Source organism: Microcaecilia unicolor, chromosome 9 (assembly GCF_901765095.1).
Source record: "Microcaecilia unicolor chromosome 9, aMicUni1.1, whole genome shotgun sequence".
NCBI lineage: Eukaryota > Metazoa > Chordata > Amphibia > Gymnophiona > Siphonopidae > Microcaecilia > Microcaecilia unicolor.
In genome coordinates, this window is record NC_044039.1 from 142,439,009 (window position 1) to 142,459,180 (window position 20,172).

General features: G+C 41.8%; 1 protein-coding gene across 7 annotated transcripts in view; it reads left to right on the top strand.

Annotated features, from left to right (window-relative positions):
- Positions 1 to 20,172, top strand: part of RPAP1 (RNA polymerase II associated protein 1) — a 118,782-nt gene that overhangs the window by 70,782 nt on the left and 27,828 nt on the right. For 6 of the 7 annotated variants that reach the window (XR_003943311.1, XM_030214101.1, XM_030214100.1 and 3 more), the window contains exons 15-20: positions 500 to 657; positions 1,384 to 1,563; positions 1,846 to 2,047; positions 4,161 to 4,270; positions 12,297 to 12,492; positions 19,223 to 19,372. Coding sequence is in view for 6 of the 7 variants with exons in the window: in XM_030214101.1 (XP_030069961.1) it covers positions 500 to 657; positions 1,384 to 1,563; positions 1,846 to 2,047; positions 4,161 to 4,270; positions 12,297 to 12,492; positions 19,223 to 19,372 (996 nt within the window). In the remaining variant the exon portion in view is untranslated. The remainder of the gene's footprint in view (positions 1 to 499; positions 658 to 1,383; positions 1,564 to 1,845; positions 2,048 to 4,160; positions 4,271 to 12,296; positions 12,493 to 19,222; positions 19,373 to 20,172) is intronic. The other variant, XM_030214103.1, reaches the window with a different exon arrangement.

The following is a 20,172-nucleotide window of genomic DNA, read 5'->3' on the forward strand; positions in this document are numbered from 1 at the left end:
GGTTGCAGTTTGCTCATCATTTAAAGGCACCATGACATCCAAGACAGCAGGAGTGTCATACCCAAGCTCTACAAACAACAAGTTAGTTCAAGTGCTGCCGACCAATTGCAAACCAGATTCTTTGATCATCTCATGATGGTACAGAAGAGCAGGGTTTCAAGTATGGGTTGTGTATGACTATAAGTCAAGCTCGGTTATTTTGGTTCTATAATGTTGAGATGATAATCAAGAAAAGCCATGTATTGGCCAAATGCTCTTGTGTGTGTTGTATAAATCCCAGTATATAAATAAATAAATGTGTGTCAAGATGGTTCTGCATGATCTAAATTCTGATAATTTTGGAGCTATAACTAATTTCCAGGGTTCTTATTCCTGTTGAGCCTGATCTGATAAACTCCAGTTTGCAAGAAAATCCATGGATTGTGGGTAGGATTTGTATTTGTGATTGTGGATTGCAAATTTTTTGTCTCATTGTGGAATTTCTTAATTTTTTTAACAGCTTAATAAGTTTGATCTGAAGTCTTACCTGAGCAGGTTTGTGGTACAGGAACCACAGGATCTACCTCTGCAGCACGAGGAAGCAGTAAGGCTGAGCACCGAGGCTTTCCGGCTGTGGTCCCTGGCTGCTGGCTATGCCCAGGCTTGCGATCTCTATAGGTATGATGACGTTGTTTGTGCTAGAGAGCAGATGGGAAGCAGGATGAGGAGTATTTCAAGACCAATGTCCTCAGCTTTTGAAGGAGTGATATTTTTATTGCTGAATCTCTATGGTTTTCTTGGCACTCCTCAATTCTCTTCTAGTGATTCTTGTCGGAAGTTGGCCATTCCTCCAGCTGCTCCTCAGCAGCTCTTCAGAGTGTCCCATTATTGAGTTCAGATATTAGGAGAAGTGAAACTCTGGAAGGAAGGAAGGTGCGGTCAGATGAAAGTGGTATAGAGTTGGGTGGAGACAGGATGTCCTAAAACATTTACGATCTGCTCACATCAGCTATTTTCATCCATCTGGGAACATGTATTAGTTTGGGATTCCTCCAGTTGTATATGTAGCTCTGGGGCAGGCTTAAGATGACTCCCATTAGGTTTTAGATATTTCCTTCTCCTCCTCTGTGATATTTGAAGAAGAATGTAACAGTAATAAATTAAAAAGATAGAGAAAGATCCATCAGTATCCAGGCAGACTTTTAAGGTTTTACACTGTGAGCAGTGAAGAGGATGAAGAGACTATTTTTGAGAATACTCAGCAAGAAGAGTGGATTGTATTTAGGAAAAGAGAGGTATATATTGTATCCCTTTTTACGTTAATGATCTTTTAGCTTTGCAGTGCACTGTTACTATCACCTTGATTTTGTCCCTTCTCTTTTTCTATGCTCTTTGCCACCTCAGTGACCTGTACCCCGTGCTGGTACAGATTCTGCAGTCCTTTCCTGGCCTCACTAATAAGTGCTTCAAGGACAGCTCTCTATCCCAGCTCTACATTCAGTGGGCAGCAGCAGTAGTCACACTGCTAACCAGTGTGACTCTCACAGCAGGTTGCACTGCGGAACTGCATAAACACGTTAGCAGGTATATAGATTTGCATGTGTGTAGATTTGGCAGACTTATCTGATGGGAAGGGGGGGGGAGAAGGGGAATCTGATGGTGGGTAGTCCAGTGTCTCATGCTTAGGATTAAGTCAGTATTCAGAAATAAATATGTTAAAAGTGTTATAATTTAAACCTTTTAAAGGCTCTAGCAGTATATGTGTTCAAAATACTACGTTCTCTTTTTTCTAATGTGGTGAAGGTGAGCTGTCCATGATCCTCAACAGAGAATTGCTCTTAAAGCTGGTGTTTTCTGGCATTGCAGCAGTGGTCTAGTTGAAAAGCCACAATACCCACCTCCACCAGTCACATGGATACAAGTATCAGGACTGAAGCCCAACCTTGAAGCCTTGCTGAAGAGATCCCTGCAGACGATCAGCTGCTCAGATACGTGGCAGGCTCTCCAACCTCTAACAACAGCATACATCATTTACCTGGGAGCCTATTATAGTGCCTGCAGCCGCCAGGTGGGTCACAGTGCATTCCATTCTCTACTGATAGCCATCACTGTCTGCATCAGTCATATTCCTCTGCAGGGAACAAAAGCGGAAGGAGATCAGGTGACATGAAGCATGTTAAGATTATCCTTCGCAGATTTTTATTTATTGTTTAGGATTTATTTACTGCCTTTTTGTAGAAATTCATCCAAGGCGGTGTACAGTAAGAATAAGTCAAACATAGGCAATAGACAATTACAGTAGTACAATTATTCAAATAACAGTACTTAGTATAGTATGCTACTTTTAGAATGTCAGCAGGGAAAGGGGTAGTAATATGAGCACCATGCTTGTTTTTAAGGCTGTTGAAGATAGACGTTGACAATTGCAATTACAATTACAAATATTCTTATATTCTGCAAATACCAAAAAGTTCTATATGGATTCTATATTAAGATAGCCAGAATCCCTAGGATGAAACATTAAGGGGGTCTTTTACAAATATATGGGCATATCTAGCATTTAGCGCGCACTAAAAATGCTAGTGCGCTTTAGTAAAAGGACACCTAAGTGAGTAAACAATCTTTCAACATTTTACTTCTAAATATTTCATAAAACAGAGTGATTTTACAACTTTACGAAATATTAAGTAGTTAAATTTTTTTTGGAGGGGAGGGGGGATTGATAATGAATTCTAAATAATGGCCTTCTGATACTGAAACTCTAAGGTTAAGGCTCTTGTAGAATGCAGTCTCTTGGGATCTGGGAAATGCAGTAACAGTCAGTTTCTTAGTATACCAGTCTTATCACCACTTGGAACCACTCTTCCCTCTAAGCTGAGTGGAAGTCCACCTACAGTCCTGCTAGTAGAGGGTGATGTTTCACTGTTACATTTTCAATAGTGAGTCAAACGCAAGCTTTGCAGGAGTCCGGGGAATCTACCTGTCCCTAGCCATTGAAAACACAAAGTAGCATCCCCCACTTGCATCAATGTAGTTGGAGGACTCCCGCTCAGCTTAGAGGGAACAATACTTGGAACGCATATCATATTCAACGTGTATATATAATGGGACCCTCTCATGTTATTAAATACCAAGTTACATAATTTGAACTGAATTAAAGATCCATAACCAGAGGTGTAATTTTATCATATCTTTGAGCAGAATATATCATGGAAGCTATCATATTTTGAATTGTTTGCAACTTTTTAAGGTTATCAATAGAGTGGACTAACACGGCTACCACACTCCTCAACTTTTTAAGAAAATGTTTAGAACAGCCTGTATAAACAGCATTACAATAGTCCATTTGAGACAACAATAAACTCTGAACTATTAAAAAAAAATGATGTTTTCATAAATGAATCATTATCAAGTTTTCTTCTACTCGTATCTTAAAAAATGTATTTTCTTAAAATGAAAATGTAATATTGAGAACTGCTCTTTTCTGTAAGCTTTAAGTCCTGGCCACGATAACCTCAGACTTTTGCCACTAGTTGTTTATGATAATTATCTACCAACTTTGCACAGCAGGATGGTGCAGTTTTTGCCTGTTCTTGGCAGATATAGCTCAGATCTTTCAAATTGGCTGGGGAATCATCTATGGACTTTTGTCTTCAGGTTTTAGATTTTATATTGGATTCTGTTCTGGATTTTTACTGGAGACATTCACATTCTTCTTTCTGATCCACTCCATTGCACTTAGAATCATTGTCCAGATGAAAGGTGAATCTTCTCCTTAGTCTCAGGTCTGTGGCAGGCATCCCTGTTGCTGAAAAGTATCCCCATGTCATAATGCTGTCACCATCATGCATTACTGCTGGGATAATGATAGGGCAATGTGCTGTGTATTGTTCTACACAGCAGAACGTGAAAATTGAACAGGTGTGTGAACACTTACAAGGCATTGTGGAACCATATTCTGCCTTTCCTGTTAGGTATACAAAGTAAGGTCCCTGAATCTCACTTCATAAGGGTTATTGCATAGACTCTGGATGATGTCTGTGTTCTTTCTATTTACTTGTGGCGATGTAGCCTCCAGAGTTGGACATGGTACTGTGTATAAGGTCTCGCCAAGGATTTACATAAGTATTACTCTCTCTACTAGAAATGTAATTGTTTACTATTTCTTGCTCTCTCAATAGCCATCAGTAAATATAGTACAGAGTATTGAAGAGGTAGAACAGCTGACCTCTGAAGTGCTCCTGCCTTTCCTTCAGCAGCCAGCCATGCGGCATATGTGGGAGTTACTCAGGTAAGATCACTCTCTATAGCACAGTGCATTGCAAAGGTTATTTCCATTACATAGTTTCCAACTATTTCAGAACCTATGGGATAGTTGTATCCATCAACCAGCAGCTGGAGATGGAGAACTGAAAACTGAGCTGAGAAGTATCTCTCTTAGCATCCAGTCCAGTTCCTCAAGATTTTCTGTCTCCAGCAGGTGAATGGACCTACTTTTCAGCCTCTGGTTCAGAGTGATTTGCTCCTAGTCCAGTTGGTCAACTGATCCTCAGTTGAGTTTTGTGGGTGCAGGTGGCTTGAGTCTGCAGACTGATATCTGGAGGTCTTCAGATCCCTGTCTCTGGTGTCCCGTGAATTTACTTCTTTCCTCCCTTCACCTATCCCCTGTTTCCTGTGGAGCTCTTCTTTTCCAGCAGAACAATCTTAAAAAAAAATTATATAAGGAGAAGGAAAGAGTTTTACAGGAGAGTGTGGACCAGAGTAGCTGTCTTCATTCTTTCTCATCAGGGGTAAGACTTGTGGATTCTGTGAGTTTGGGGGGAGCAGCTGGCAGTGATAAGTCAGACTAAAGTTTGACTCGGAACTGATTGGAGGTCTGCAAGTTCTACTTGGCACAGGGGAGAGATCCTGACTCACTCCTTGGGACATGTTGTACTGCACTTGCCAGTCAGAGTGAATGATGGCTCCCACAGAAGCAGTTAAGCAGTTTTCTGCCTGTGGGAACCACTGGCTGACGTTGAGGTGGTGCAGTGTGTGCAAGCCGGGAATCCTGCGGGAGATGGGGAAAATGGTAGGTAGTAGCATGTCTTCAGATTTGGCGCATCATCCAAATATGCCAGAGATTTTGGCCTCTCCCCAGGGCAGGTGCACAGTTTGATGAAAGAGAGTGGAAGAACAGGCGCCATTTTATTGGGACCGACTAATAGTGAGGAACAGCCACCATTTTACAACCTCAGGGCCTGACAGAGCATTCAGCTGAGTTGGGATCTTTGTTATCTCCAGAGTTTATATTATTCTTACACCAGGTCTGTTTACTGAACAGTTCAGTTGCTGCATGGTGCTTCAGTTTGTCGCCTTGCTGCCCCTCCGGCTCCTAAGGGATCTCGTTTAGCCTTATCTGTCAACTTCTGGAGGTCTACTTCTGCTAGTCCACACTTCACTTCCTCCGGAGGGAGGGCATCTTCAGGATTTTCGGGAGGTGTGGGTCAAAATCACATCAGATCAGTGGGTTCTGGATATTCTTACAGAAGGTTACAAATTGGAGTTCTCCTGCCTGGTCACTCCTCTCTTCTTGAAGTCTTCTTGTTGAAAGGGAACCAATGTGGTCGAGGTTCAGGCCACTGTAGATTTCTTGCTGGCACTCTGGGCCATTGTTCCGGTTCCACAGGCCGAACAGGGACAAGGCAGATACTTTGTGTACTTCATTGTCCTAAATCAGGTTTCAGACCATGCTATAGCACCGAGACTGTCCTTACAACCCTAGTATCAAATCTCAGGAAAGAAATTAGTGCATTCGATGTAGTAGATCATAATATCCTACTAAACATACTAGACAACTTTGGTATATGTGGCACAGTCTACAAATGGTTTCAAGGATTCTTGAAATCAAGATCTTGCAAAGTGAAAATGAAAGGAACCTTATCCTTCTCTTGGTCACTGGACTGTGGCGTCCCTCAGGGTTCTCCATTATCGCCCATTCTGTTTAATGTAATGATGTCACCTCTAGGCAACAGACTAGAAACAGCAGGATTCAAAACATTCATATATGCAGATGATGTTACCATATACATAACCTTCAAAAAGAACATTAAAGACATCTTACAAAAGGCAAAACTTGGCTTAAATTTGATGGAAACCTGGGCCTAAGAATCCAAACTAAAGCTAAATAAAGAAAAAACTAAATTCATGGTCATTACCAATCTATTTGACCAAAACAACTACAACAGTTTCACAATTGACAACACTTCATTCCCCATTGACAATAATCTGAAAATTCTAGGTATAATTATGGACAAACATTTAACATTTGATACTCAAGTTTCCTCAGTAATCACAAAATCAGGTCTCTTTGGAAACTAAAAAGGATTAGACCCTATTTCTCTTTAGAAACATTCAGACTATTGGTACAATCATTAACATCCCAATTCGATTATTGTAATGCCATATATGTTGGCTGTAAGGAGTACCTGTTGAAAAAACTCCAAACAGCTCAAAACACTGCAGCCAGGTTCATATATACAATCTCTTGTTTTGAAAGTGCCTCCCCTTTATTAATCAAATTACACTGGCTTCCCATCAAAGTGAGAATCACTTTCAAATTATGTACGTTTATCTTTCAAATACTGAATGGCACAGCTACAGACTACAGGGTACCATTAATAAATTTACCTCAAAGAAACACTAAATATGAGGCAAGAAACTACCTCAGACTACAGCTCCAAATTGCAAAAAAGTGATCTACAAAACTGTCCACTCTGCAGACTTCACTTACCTAGGAACCAAATGGTGGAACTCCTTACCACACAAAATAAGAAATATACAGGAATATACTAGATTGTGCAAAATCCTTAAATCATTCCTATTCAAACAAACCCTCACAAAGAACGACCATATCTCAAACAATTAATTAATGGTAAATAGAGTAATAACCAATTCAGGTAATAATTTCTCTTTGCTTCATGTACAATTTCTCATTCATAATAGATTTTCTAAATGTTAAACATCCTTAGCTATCCTAGTATGTTTATGATATTGTATTGTAAAATTGGATTCTTACAACAAATTACTTTCTTATGCATTATTCTTTATGTATCCTATACTGTTTATTGTAAGCCACATTGAACTCAAACTTGTTTGGGATAATATGGGACATAAATGTCACAAATAAATAATAAAGAAGGAATGCACCTTTCATCTAGTCCTAGATCTCAAAGTGGAGGAGTGGCCTAGTGGTTAGGGTGGTGGACTCTGGTCCTGGGGAACTGAGGAACTGAGTTCGATTCCCACTTCACGCACAGGCAGCTCCTTGTGACTCTGGGCAAGTCACTTAACCCTCCATTGCCCCATGTAAGCCGCATTGAGCCTGCCATGAGTGGGAAAGCGCGGGGTACAAATGTAACTAAAAAAAAAAAAAGTCTAAACCGCTGCCTCAGAGTGTCCTGCTTTTGAATGGAAACACTAAGAGCAGTCATGGCCTTGGTTCAAACGGGAGAATTTCTCAACACCCTCGATCTCAAGGAAGCGTACTTGCATATACCCATATGACCACCAGATCAGAGGTTTCTGCGTTTTGCAGTGCTAGACTGTCACTTCCAGTTCAGGGTGTTGCCCTTTGGTCTCGCCACTGCTCCAAGAATATTTATCAAGGTTATGCTGGTGGTGGCAGCCTTCCTTTGGAACCAAGGGATCAGATTTCACCCGTAACTCGACGACTGGCTCATTCGTGCGTCATTCTATTCATACAGTATGGCGGTGATGGAGAAAGCTTTATGTCTTTTGCAGTTGGGTTGGGTGATAAATTTTAAGAAGAGCAGACAAACTCCATCAAAGACAATGGAGTATCTTGGCTTTCTATTCAACGCAGCACAGGAGAGGATGTTCCTCACGTAGAAAAAAGGGGTCGAAGCTGGTTTAACAGATTAATCTTCTTCTCAGTCAAGGCAGGCCTTAGGGTCTGGGACTATGTCCAGGTTCTAGGGTCAATGACGGCAGCGATAGAAGTGGTGCATTGGGCAAGGGCTCATATGTAGCTATTACAGGAGTCTTTTCTTTGCCGCTTGTCTCTGGTGTCACAGAAGTATGACCTTCATGTTTCTTGGACGCTGGTTGCCAGACGGAGTATGCACTGGTGATTGTTGCCCAGGAATTTGACTGTCAGAGCTCCCTTTCCGATAAAACAAGTGGAGGTAGTAGCAATGGATGCCAGCATGTTGGGCTGGGGAGCTTATTATGAGTTCCATCTGCACAGAACAACTGGACAGAAGACTTAGTGTTCAATAAATAACTTGGAGCTCAGGGCAGTGTGGAATGCCTAACATGACTTGTCTTACTTTCTAGTGGAGACTCTGGTCTGACAATGCAATAGCAGTGGCTTATATCAACAAGCATGGCAGGACCTGCAGTTGTCCAATGGCGGTGGAGACAGTGCCCCTCATGAGTTGGGCGGAAAAATCTTCTCTGCTTGTCGGCATCTCACATTGCTGAGTCCTTGAATGTGGAGGCGGACTTTCTCAGCAGGCACTCTTTGGACTGAGGGGAATGGGAACTATTCATCCTGGGGTTTCAGCTGATAGTGGATCAATGGGGTTCTCTGCTTCTGAACTTGATGGCAATAAAAAGGAATACCAAAGTGCCCAAGTTCTTCAGCTGTCGGAAAGAACTGGGCTCAATGGGGATTGATGCTCTACTGCAGCCCTAGCTGGAGACACATCTACTGTATGTCTTCCCTCCTTAGCCCATGGGAGGCCACGAGTTAAAGGATTGCATTGCACAGGGTTGAATAATTCGCATAGCCCCAGATTGGCTGCAGAGGCCATGGTATGCAGACCTGATTTGACTTCTGGATGGTGGTCCTCTCCGTCTTTCGCAGGTACACGGCCTGTTTGAAGCAAGGTCCGCTTCTCATGGAGGATCCATGCCAGGATGTGGAGGACATTGCATACCTTTTACAAGCACTACAGAGTGGACATTGCGGTGTGCTCAGCCACCAGTTTTGGGGCTTCGGCCTTCAGGGCAGTGGCGCCAGGATCCCACACACTGAAGGGATTGCTTTTGAACATCCCACAGGTTCTGGAATAGTGGGAAGCTATGTAATTGAAGGAGAAATTAGGTCTTACCTGATAATTTTCTTCCCATTAGTTCTTTCACTATTCCAGAGGCACGCCCGAGGTTTCTGAGATGTTTAGTTGGTGCAGAGTAATAGGTCAAATAACGACTGTCACCTTGCATGGTGCTTCCTGCATATCTCTTGTTCTCTACAGGTTTGCCAGAGATGAGAGAGGTCCACACATGTTTGCTTGTCACAGAAGTATGGTTTTCTTCTTATCTCTCCCAGCGTACCTTTAGTGTATACTCTAGTGGATCTTCCTCGACTTCTATCCCACTGTCAGTTGGTGTACCTCAGGGATCTGTCCTGGGACCTCTTCTTTTCTCCATCTATACTTCTTCCCTTGGTACTCTGATCTCATCCCATGGTTTTCAGTATCATCTTTACGCTGATGACTCCCAGATCTACTTCTCCACACCAGAAATCTCAGCCGAAATCCAGGCCAAAGTATCAGCCTGCCTGTCTGACATTGCTGCCTGGATGTCTCAGTGCCATCTGAAACTAAACATGACCAAGACTGAGCTTCTTATCTTTCCCCCTAAACCAACCTCTCCTCCTCCCCCATGTTCTATTTCTGTGGATAACACTCTCATCCTTCCTGTCTCATCAGCTCGTAACCTTGGGGTCATCTTCGACTCCTCCCTCTCCTTCTCTGCACACATTCAGCAGACTGCTAAAACCTGTTGTTTCTTTTTCTATAATATCACACTACCAGAACCCTCATCCACCTCTCGCTTAGACTATTGCAACTTGCTTCTCACAGGTCTCCCACTTAGCCATCTCTCTCCTCTTCAATCTGTTCAAAATTCTGCTGCACGACTAATATTCCGCCAGTGTCGTTATGCTCATATTAGCCCTCTCCTCAAGTCACTTCACTGGCTTCCTATCCATTTCCGCATACAGTTCAAACTCCTCTTATTGACCTATAAGTGCATTCACTCTGCAGCTCCTCAGTACTTCTCCACTCTCATCTCTCCCTACATTCCTCCCCGGGAATTCCATTCACTGGGTAAATCTCTCTTATCTGCACCCTTCTCCTCCATTGCTAACTCCAGACTCTGTTCCTTTTATCTTGCTGCACCATATGCCTGGAATAGACTTCCTGAGCCGGTACGTCAAACTCCATCTCTGGCCGACTTCAAATCTAAGCTAAAAGCCCACCTTTTTGATGCTGCTTTTAACTCCTAACCCTTATTCACTTGTTCAGAACCCTTATTTTATCATCCTCACTTTAATATTCCCTTATCTCTTGTTTGTCCTGTTTGTTTATTTCCTAATTAGATTGTAAGCTCTGTCGAGCAGGGACTGTCTCTTTATGTTCAAGTTTACAGCGCTGCGTACATCTAGTAGCGCTATAGAAATGATAAGTAGTAGTAGTGGTGGTAAGTGCTCAGTTTGCGAGTTGTTTAAGGTGGTTGTGTTTATTCTGAGTTACTCCTTACTGCTTGCCTACATAATTACTGAGGAGCTGAACTGGGTGCCAAGAGAGAGATATTCACTATGTCCACCTGCTGGTTGATGGACCCAACTATCCCACATGTTCTGGGATAGTGGGAAGGACTAATGGAAAGAAAATAATCAGAGAAGATCTAATTTCGTTTTAGGGAGCAGGGTGGGAGGGGGCAAGAGCAGAGGGCAGGGGGCTGCTTATCCTGTTGTCAGCTCTAGTCCCCCTTCTCCTTTCCACCCTGGAGCTGTCTGTTGCCAGCAGAGACAGGAAGAGGGAGGGCTTTAGTAGAAAGAACCCTAGATGATAGCTTTGACTCCCATGAATGAATTCTGTGGAAGGAGAGGATGGGAATGCTGTGAACTGGGATGAGTTCCAGGTATGGTCTGAGAAGAAACTATAATTTTTCATGGGAACAGTCCACAGGACTCACTATACCTGTCATTCCTTCAAAATGAAGTGCTTGCTGACTACAGAAAGCAAGTATTCTAGATTCGCCCACCAGAAATGTGGTGAGCAGCACTTCTTACCCATGTGCCTCCTCTGCCAACTTCAGCCTGATATCTGAATGCATGGGGCACTGTAATCTCACAGGATCAACTGGTCCTCATATACATAGGTGTCAGTTTGAAGCCAACAAAATAAGGTGTACACAGGTTAAAAAGTGCTGCTCTCCATCTGCCGGTTGGGAGGGGGTTGAGAATTATCCAAAATTTGGCTTGGTGTGCCACAAAAATGTAAAAAACAAACCACAGAAGGCTTCACAAAATTAAAAAAAAAAAGTTGAAAAGTACTGACTTAGATTATCCTTTAATAAAATGGGCAAATAATATGCAGACTAAAATAAATCTCTCAAACACATTGCTTTCTAAACTACAGATGTTCTGCAAGTTAAAATTTTGTGTTCCCTTAATTAGCAGCCTAATTCCTAGGAGTAGTAGCACAACACTGCTGCTGAAGCTAATAGGCGCTGGAATGATTGGAAATTGTTCTTGCCCCCTACTGCCCCGATCTCAGTAGATGCTGGGGGAAGGGGTTTAGACCTTGAGCTGTTTTCAGGCTGGGGGGGAGGTTACAGGGGTCTATTTTTGTACATTACATGCTGCTTTAAATTGCTGGGGGGGGGGCAGTTATCAACTCTTGTTGATGTTAATGTCCACAAACTGCATTATTCATTGGAAGCTAAATGCAAACTATTATACATTTTGTGTAGTAATTAGTTACTTTGTATTTGTAGGCTTTTTATACTGTGTGTTATAAAATTTCTGGCATTACATGCATTATTTGTCAATAAGGCAGCTTTATTACCCTTTAATGAGCATTAATTGGCAAATAACTTATTACTATAGGGCAGCTTAGTAGATAGACCCTCAGATTTGTACCTAATGCAAGAGAGAATGAAGTGAACTCAGTCACAAGGAGAGCCATGGGATTTGAATGCTGACTTCCCTGGTTCTTAGCTCAATACTCTAATTATTAGGCTACTCCTCAGAAGTCAGCAGTTAACTTATGGGGCAGCCATTTTATTGCTTTTGTACACTTCTGTTTTGCACATCTCTTCCCCCTCTCACCACCTTAGTCTTCCATCTCTGATCCATAAGAACAGAAAATCATGTTTTTTTCAGATAATATGGTTTGAATGAATAAAATGAGCGTCTCTGACGGGAAACCCATCTTTTTGGTTTTTAACCATATCAAGAAGAAAGTCAGCTCTTTGAACTGATCTATTGCCTAATGAACATTTCCTTGTATCTCTCTCCTCAGGCCATGTTCTGCTGTCTGTAACCCCCACTCCTGCTCTCCGGCATCTGAATCCATTGCAAGTATCGTTTCTTTGAGCTGTACAAGAGGCAAACTCCCTCTGAGCCTAGTGGGCTTAAAATCTCCCTTCCCATTTCTCACTGCCCTCCTCTTCCTCATCAACAACATTGTCAACATCCATAAAGGACTGGTCAGTAAGGTAAGGGCTTTATCTCTGCGTCTTTAAGCAGATGGTCAGGTGCAGGATCAAAGCTTTAAAACAGTGGTTCCCAAGCTTGTCCTGGGGATCCTCAGCCAGTGAGGTTTTCAGGATATACATAATGAATATGTATGAGAGAAACTGCGTGCACTGTATTGTGTGCAAATGTCATGCATATTCATTTCAAATATCCTGAAAACTTGACTAGCTATAGAGGGCTCCCAGGACATGTGTGAGAATTACTGCTGTAAAGAATCGGCTTCCAGAAACCACTCAGTGCTCACTTAATCTCTTATGTTTAAGCATTTAAATATATGTGAATTTTCACATTTACATTTCACCTTTTATTTAGTGTACAGCAAATAAAAATATCTAAGCAGTTTATACATAGAATAATAAGAGGGAGGAAAAAAATGAGAGACATTAATTTAGAAACCTAGGCTACAATATTAATTTAAACCTATAATAAAAAAAACTAAACATAAATTAAAATTAATTGTACTAATAACACAAGGAAGGGAGGAAGTGAAGTAGTAGACAACACTGTGATAGAGGGTTTGCTAACAATTGGTCTCTATTCCAGTCACAAGAAGCAAGTATCTGGTAACACTTTTTCAAGTCTGAGCAGGAAAGGCCTTCACAAAAATGTGGGCCTTAAGGATGCTTTGAATCTCAGAAAAGAAAGTTCTAAACATAATTCAGTGGGTAAAGTGTTCCATAAGGTAGGGGCAAAAACTGAGAAACAGGAAATACAGGCAGAATGAGAATGTACCTGAAGATGGGAGGGAATCATTAGAAGGTTCTGGTGAGCAGAGCATAGAGAACGAGTGAGTAAGTAAGGAATAAGAGCACTATTAAGGACCTGAATGTGAAATGTGAAAGTTAAGGACCAGAACTTTATAACTGATGTGATGGTAAACTGGAAGCCAATGTTCAAAATGGAGTAGGGGAGTTATACTGTTGAATTTTTTAGCTCCATGAATTAATTTCACTGCTGTATTCTGAACTAATTGTAAACATCTGAGCTTAAACTGAAGGACACCATGAGGCTCATTTTCAAAGCACTTAGCCTCCCAAAGTTCCATAGAAACCTATGGAACTTAGCCTCCCAAAGTGCTTTGAAAATATGCCTCCATGTATATGACTCAGAATAGTTCTACTAGGAAGGTGGCTTCCTCTGAATCTGAGGGTCAGGGGTTTGAGGCTGGCTTGTTTATGAATGGAGGAAAAAAAGTCTGAAAGATTTTGAGTGAGAAATGTAATTGAAATGGGCAGGACATTTTTTATCAACACCAGACTCAAGACACATTGTAGTTCGCTTTGCTCATTTCTGTGGCAAAGAGCAGCTGATGCCATATTTACTCTACCATGAAGCTAAGGTGCTAATTTTCCAGGATATTTCTGATTTAATGCTGCAAAAGAGGAAAGCCGTGAAATCAATGCTAGACATTTTGACAAGGGAGACAATCCCATATAGATAGGCATTTCCATTTAAGTGACCAAATAGGTAGAAAAGGCAACAGTGAAAGCTAGAAGGATGCTTGGGTTCATAGGGAGAGGAATGGCTAGTAGGAAAAAGGTGATGATGCCCCTGTATAAGACTCTGCTGATTCCTCATTTAGAATATTATGTATAGTTTTGGAGACCACACTTTCAAAAAGATATAAACAAGATGGAGTTAGTCCAGAGGGCAGCCACTAAAATGGTCAGTGATCTTCGTCATAAAGCGTCTGGAGACAGACTTTAAAGGTTTGAATAAGAAAGGCAAGAGAGGGGAGATATAATAGACGTTTAAATAACTGTGTGGCATAAATGCACAGAAGGCAAGTTTCTTTCAAATAAAAGGAAGCTTTGGAATGAAGGGGGCATAGAATGATGGTGAAAGGAGATAGACTCAGAAGTAACCTGAGGAAATACTTCTTCATGGAAAGGGTGGTGAATTTGTGGAATGGCCTTTCCCGGTGGAGGTGGTGGAGACAAAAACTGTATCTGAATTCAAGAAAGCTTGGGACAAGTACATACTCTCCCTTAGAGAGTAGATGACATGGATGGGCAAACTATATATAATCAAAAAATTGAGGAAAACAAACTAGTTTTACTACCCTTATACACACCATTGAGGACTAGCAGGAAATTCAGTAATTAAATAATTGAAACCTCAAAGGCTCCAGTTAGGGATATTACATATGCTTTCTTTTTTTACTTCCACTACCTATAAAAGACTCCTGTAGCAAGAGAAAATAATAATTGTATGTCATTCCTGTAGATAGCGTTATCTCAAGAGTCTGAAGTAAAAGAGTAAGTGGTGAGAGAAAAATATTAAAAAGTATAACCCAAGAACAGATCCCTGAGGGGGACATAAGAGAAGCCACAGGTGAGCTTGTAAGTGCCAGAGAAAGAGTTATTCCATCAATCTGGTATGATCTTCCATTCAAATAAGAACAAAACCAATCAAGTGTACAGCCTGCTATTTCACTAGATTGAAGGCTGCACTTAGATCCAGTGAGAGTAGAAAGACTTCCCTGCCAGCATCAAGGATTCGATGAATAAAGTCAATGATAGCCAAAAGAATGTGTTCAGTTTAAAAATGCACATGGAAAACAGTTTGGCAAGGGTGTAAAGCGTTAGTTTTCTCCAAAAAAAGATGTTAGTTGTTGAGCCACTACTTTTTCTGTAACAGGGCTTGTCAAAGTTTCTTAGGATCTAGGAGCCAGACTTGTAACGACTGGAATTTTTATTCATTTAGGCACATTTATAAATTGCACATTCATATTGTGCTCAAGTTTTTTAACACAGTAGGGAAGGAGCAGATAAGATGCAACTGCTCTGCCCTTTTCCCACCCACCTGCAGCTTATCTGTCAATGGAGAGAGACTTTAGGTTGTGGTTGGTGGGGCATGGGAGAGAAGCCAAAGCTGCAGCTATTAAGGGTAGGTGGGATGGTGCACCACACCTAGCCACCTACCCCCGAAAGCTGCAGTTTTAACCCCTCCCCACTGCTAGTCCCATCCACTCCCAGCAAACACAGCCACTCTTCATCGCCTGCCCAGCCATTCCAGTAGCAGCCTTGGCTCACATCCCTGTCCTCAACAGTAGCCTCTGAAACTCTCCTCTACCCTGCCCAAAATAGTGGCTTCTCTCAATCCCCACTCACTCCACCCCCCCCCCCCAAAGAAAAATCATATTCTTAAAGAAAATTATATTTATCCTACCAACAGGGCTGCTGTAGAATTATCTCCTTAATAACAGTGCTCCTTAAGGGCTGGTTCTGCGGTTGCTAGTGCTCCAAGTATCCTCCTGATCAAGGTGGCTCCATGTGGGGCTGGTTCTCTAGGATCTCTCTCTCTCTCTGCCCCCCCCCCCTCAGCTTGCAAACACACTCTTAGGTCTCTCTCTCTCTGCCTCTCCCCGAGCATGTGCACACCTCCCCATTGCTCTTTCTGCCTCTCCCCAAGCACGCACACACATCCACCCACCCCTCTCTCTTTGCCTGCCCTCAGCGTGCACACATAGAAGCTAACTTTTTCAGAATGATTTGGGTTCTTAAGCTAATCACAAATTATCCCTCCTTTGATAAAGGGAAGACATTGCTCAATATTGGGGGTGCTCAATCATCCACATCCATAGATCTGTCAGTCACTACCCCATATATCCTCCTGTGGCATGCACGGCCCCCTCTCCCCATAGCTGTCTCTCAGTGATGATGCCCCCCAAACTGAGTTCTTAATAATGCTGTCCAGCTTTTTTTCTTCTCCACCTGCACATACCTTCCCATCTCCTGCACCCCAGCACACTTACACCAGTTTGTGCTCTTCCTCCCCCTCCCTCCAGCAGCACAGACACCCAGTTCATGCTCCCCCCACCCCCAGCAATTCTAGAGAAACAGAAACGGGAATGCAAGTTATCAGAAATATACAGTTCCCAAAGCTATCATGGTCCAGTTGATAAAATATTTTTTTCTACCTTTGTAGTTTGAGCATTTTATTTTTCCATTCTATTTGGTCTGTTTTTTCTGCCTTTCCAGGGTCTCCTATCTACTTAACATTTCTTCTCTCTCCATGTCTATCCTCTCCAGCATCTCTCCTCTTTGTCCCCCCCCCCCCCCCCCCCCCCCATGTTCAACATATGCCCTCTTAGTCCTTTTTCTTACTACATCCTTATCTACACTAATCTGGTTAGTTCTGAATTTCCCTGTACCCTGGTTGGATCATCATCTCATCTTATTTTCTTGTCCTATCTCTAACACTATCCTTTATTCTAGTGAATTGAACTTACGGAAAAATTAGGAAACTAAAAGACCTCACTCCTGATGTCTTTGTCACAAATTGCAATCAGTTTCCTACTAACTTTACTTCCCCCCCCCACCCTTGATGAACAGGTAGTTTTATGGAACACTACTATGTCAATGTCATTTGAGAAATCTACCCTTTCATCCATAATATAATTATACCATGGTCGATTTCACCCATGGTACCACCAAGGCTTCATATTTTTGAAACAACTTCATCACCTTGAGTTACAATGGCATAAAACTAGACTTCCATATCACCAATCCTTCTTCAAAGATTCAGCCACTTACTACAGACAGTCTGTAAACTCTGCAAAAAAGGATTATTTCTAGTCTCTACTTTGTAGGAACCCTAATCCATCTCGTCTCTTCAAAATTATTTGACAACTTAATGGTTCCTCAAAAAAATCCATCTGCTTCATTTTCATTATCTGCAGATGCACATGCATCAGCTTTTCTCCAAAACGTCCATGATATTAGGGCTTCCATTTGTCTTCTATTCTCTCCTCTGTGGATGAAGATACCAGTCCTTGCAGCTCATTTACCTAATTTCAGATTCCATCCCATTCAAATATTGCCAAGATAATTTCTACTTCAAATTCCTCCTCAGCACTAACTGACCCATTTCCAACTTTTCTAAAGCAGATTAGTGATTCCTATATTTATCTCCATTCAGTGGTTGCTTCAAGACTTTCTACTGGCTTTTTATTTTCCCTTACACTGGAAATTAGCTACCATTTACCCATATCTAAAAGATTCTTAATCCGATCCCCTTAACCTTATAAATTATCGCCCCATCTCAAAGCTTCCATTTGCCGATTTGTATCTAAAGCAGGGCTCAACAAAGCCCAGGCACCAGTCGACATGGCACCAAAAAAAAAAAAAAATCAGACCTAGTGCCTAGGTTTTTGTCCTTGCCCACGGTACTTCTCTCCCCCTCCGAGTCCAGCTGCCATCTTTCTCCATCTTCCTACATCCAGCCACCCAAATCAATCTGTTGAAAGGGTTTGCACATTCTATCATGTATGCTATTCCTGCATGTTCTGTTAGCCAATGACCAGCCTCTGTTCTTCAGATGCTAACTGTACATGAATCTAAAGGGGCACATGATTATCCTACTGTGACAAAACAGTGGGTTTGTAAGCCTGTAAACTGTATTAATTTCTTGAAGTATATTTCTCTGGTTTGGCCAGCAGGTGGGGCATTTTTTATGTTTAAAGCTGTTACAGCGAAATGACTGTTTCTTCTTTAGTTTAACACAAAGAGGAATTAACCATTAACCTGCAGTGATGTGGCCAGCTACTTTAAAAAAAATGTTGTTCTGGGCTTGGCCCAGGAGCTCAAATTCAGTCTGGAACTACTGGAATTTTCTCTAGTCTCAGTTTGGAAGTAGAGAGAGAAAGACCTCTTTACTGAGACCCTGTGAGCAGTTATTTATTTATTTATTTGTTACATTTGTACCCCACATTTTCCCACCTATTTGCAGGCTGAATGTGGCTTACATAGTACCGTAAAGGCGTTCGCCAGTCGGTTGATAACAAATACAAGGTTATATTGTACAGTTATATTCGGTAACCTGTGAGCAGCTATATTTCCTGTACTTCCCAGGCACTATCCAGGTAGAGATAAAATGTTTAGATAGTTTTATAATTGATCCTTATTCAGTTACCTGTTATTTGCCATGTGTTCTAATAGTTCACCGTTCAATATTTTTTATGACAAGAAATCTTTTTTAGTTTATTGACTCTGCTTGTCTGGACTGACTAAGAATCCTGGTGGTTTGCGTGTTGGGTCTATGAGTGCTTTCTAGGAGCTGTGGGACCACTGGGAGTCTGGCCCCAGTAACCTAGAAATCACCGAGGATAATGAGGGTGGGAGACTCTCCCAGAGGCGGTTGTGACCCAGTCGGTAGGAGGAGGGTGCTAGTGTAGAGCACATGCCCAGGTGCAGGCAAATCTGATCTGTGCTGGGGATAGACTCTTTAAGTGACCACAGGGTTAGCCCTAGTCTTATCCCCTCATACTTATCTTTGCTGTTCCTGTCTCTAGGCCTAAAGATATGTGTTGTGGTGTTCTGTTTTTAATTGCACATCAGTAGAACAGTTTCTGGGAACTCCTTTAGTTTTTTGATGGCCCTTGTCTTGCTCTGTTGAGCAGAGCCTGTAACAGTGAAAGACATTCAGTGACTGACTGACTGCACTTTGTTATGCCTCACTGCAGCTTGGATATCAGAGAACCAGCAGGGATACACATGTCTGACAGTGTCCTGCAGTTTAGGAAGACAGTCCAGTGGGGACATGTTGTATTGCCAAGCTGTCATGTTTTAGGAATCATAAATTAATTTTGAAGAGAATGGAATGAGACTAGGAAAAATTCAACAATCTGTCTCCATAAAGGAGCCAGTTCTTTGTAACGGTATCTGTCCCTTGTCGTCTTCTTCATAGTTCTCCTGTGTGTTGGAATCCAGGGAACTCAATGATTACCTACTTAAGAGCTGGACTGCTGAATCTCCACACTTGACGCACTCTTCTGCCTGGATCCTGCGGCATGAGTACCATTTGCAGTACTTTGCACTTCTGCTGACACGCAAAGTGGTAAATTTTCTCTATTAACTACATTTTCACCTACCTGAACCCCTACCTGACAATCCTGATAACCCAAGTCAGAACCTAACTGACCCACTAAGGCACTGACTTTTTCTCTAATAGCTTGACTGATCTGCCTTATCTAATGCTTTTGACCACTCTGTAACCCATCTACTGACTCCATCTTTTGCTGAACCAACAAGTCCATAAGATGTGTACTGTCTCCATGTATATTCCATATGACACACCTACTATTCTACTACCCTGTCCACCAGCTCTTAACACCAATGGCCAGGTGAATGTCTCTCCAGCCTGTCCAGTCATCTAGTCTGTGCACTAACTATCCGCCTCCATGTCTAACCACTTAGCCACATGTCTTCTAATGATGTGTTAATTGGTCTGGTGTGGAATAAGCAACCTGTTTATCCTTATGCAGTATTTTTAGGAACATATCAGCTGTTCCTTCCCCATGTGTGAAAGGATAAACCATTTGCATTCCTCTTAAAAGATATGCATCATCATTATTGTGCTGTCTAATTGTTTTCACCTTTCTAATCATCTGACTGCAATTGACTGCAAATCTTCGGCATTTGTGTTTGATGAGTAACACAGTCATTAAATTAATTTTTTCCATTTGATTGAAAAGTGCATAATGCTGTGATCTGTGTATTAGACTCTCCTTCTGGTCTTGGCCATCTTCTTTCCAACTTCTTTCTAATTGGGGTATTAGACAATGGAAGTAACTGGATTTGTATTGAAGGTGATGTCACTTGGGAGAAAGTTATGTTCTCATTTTGCTGCTTTTATAT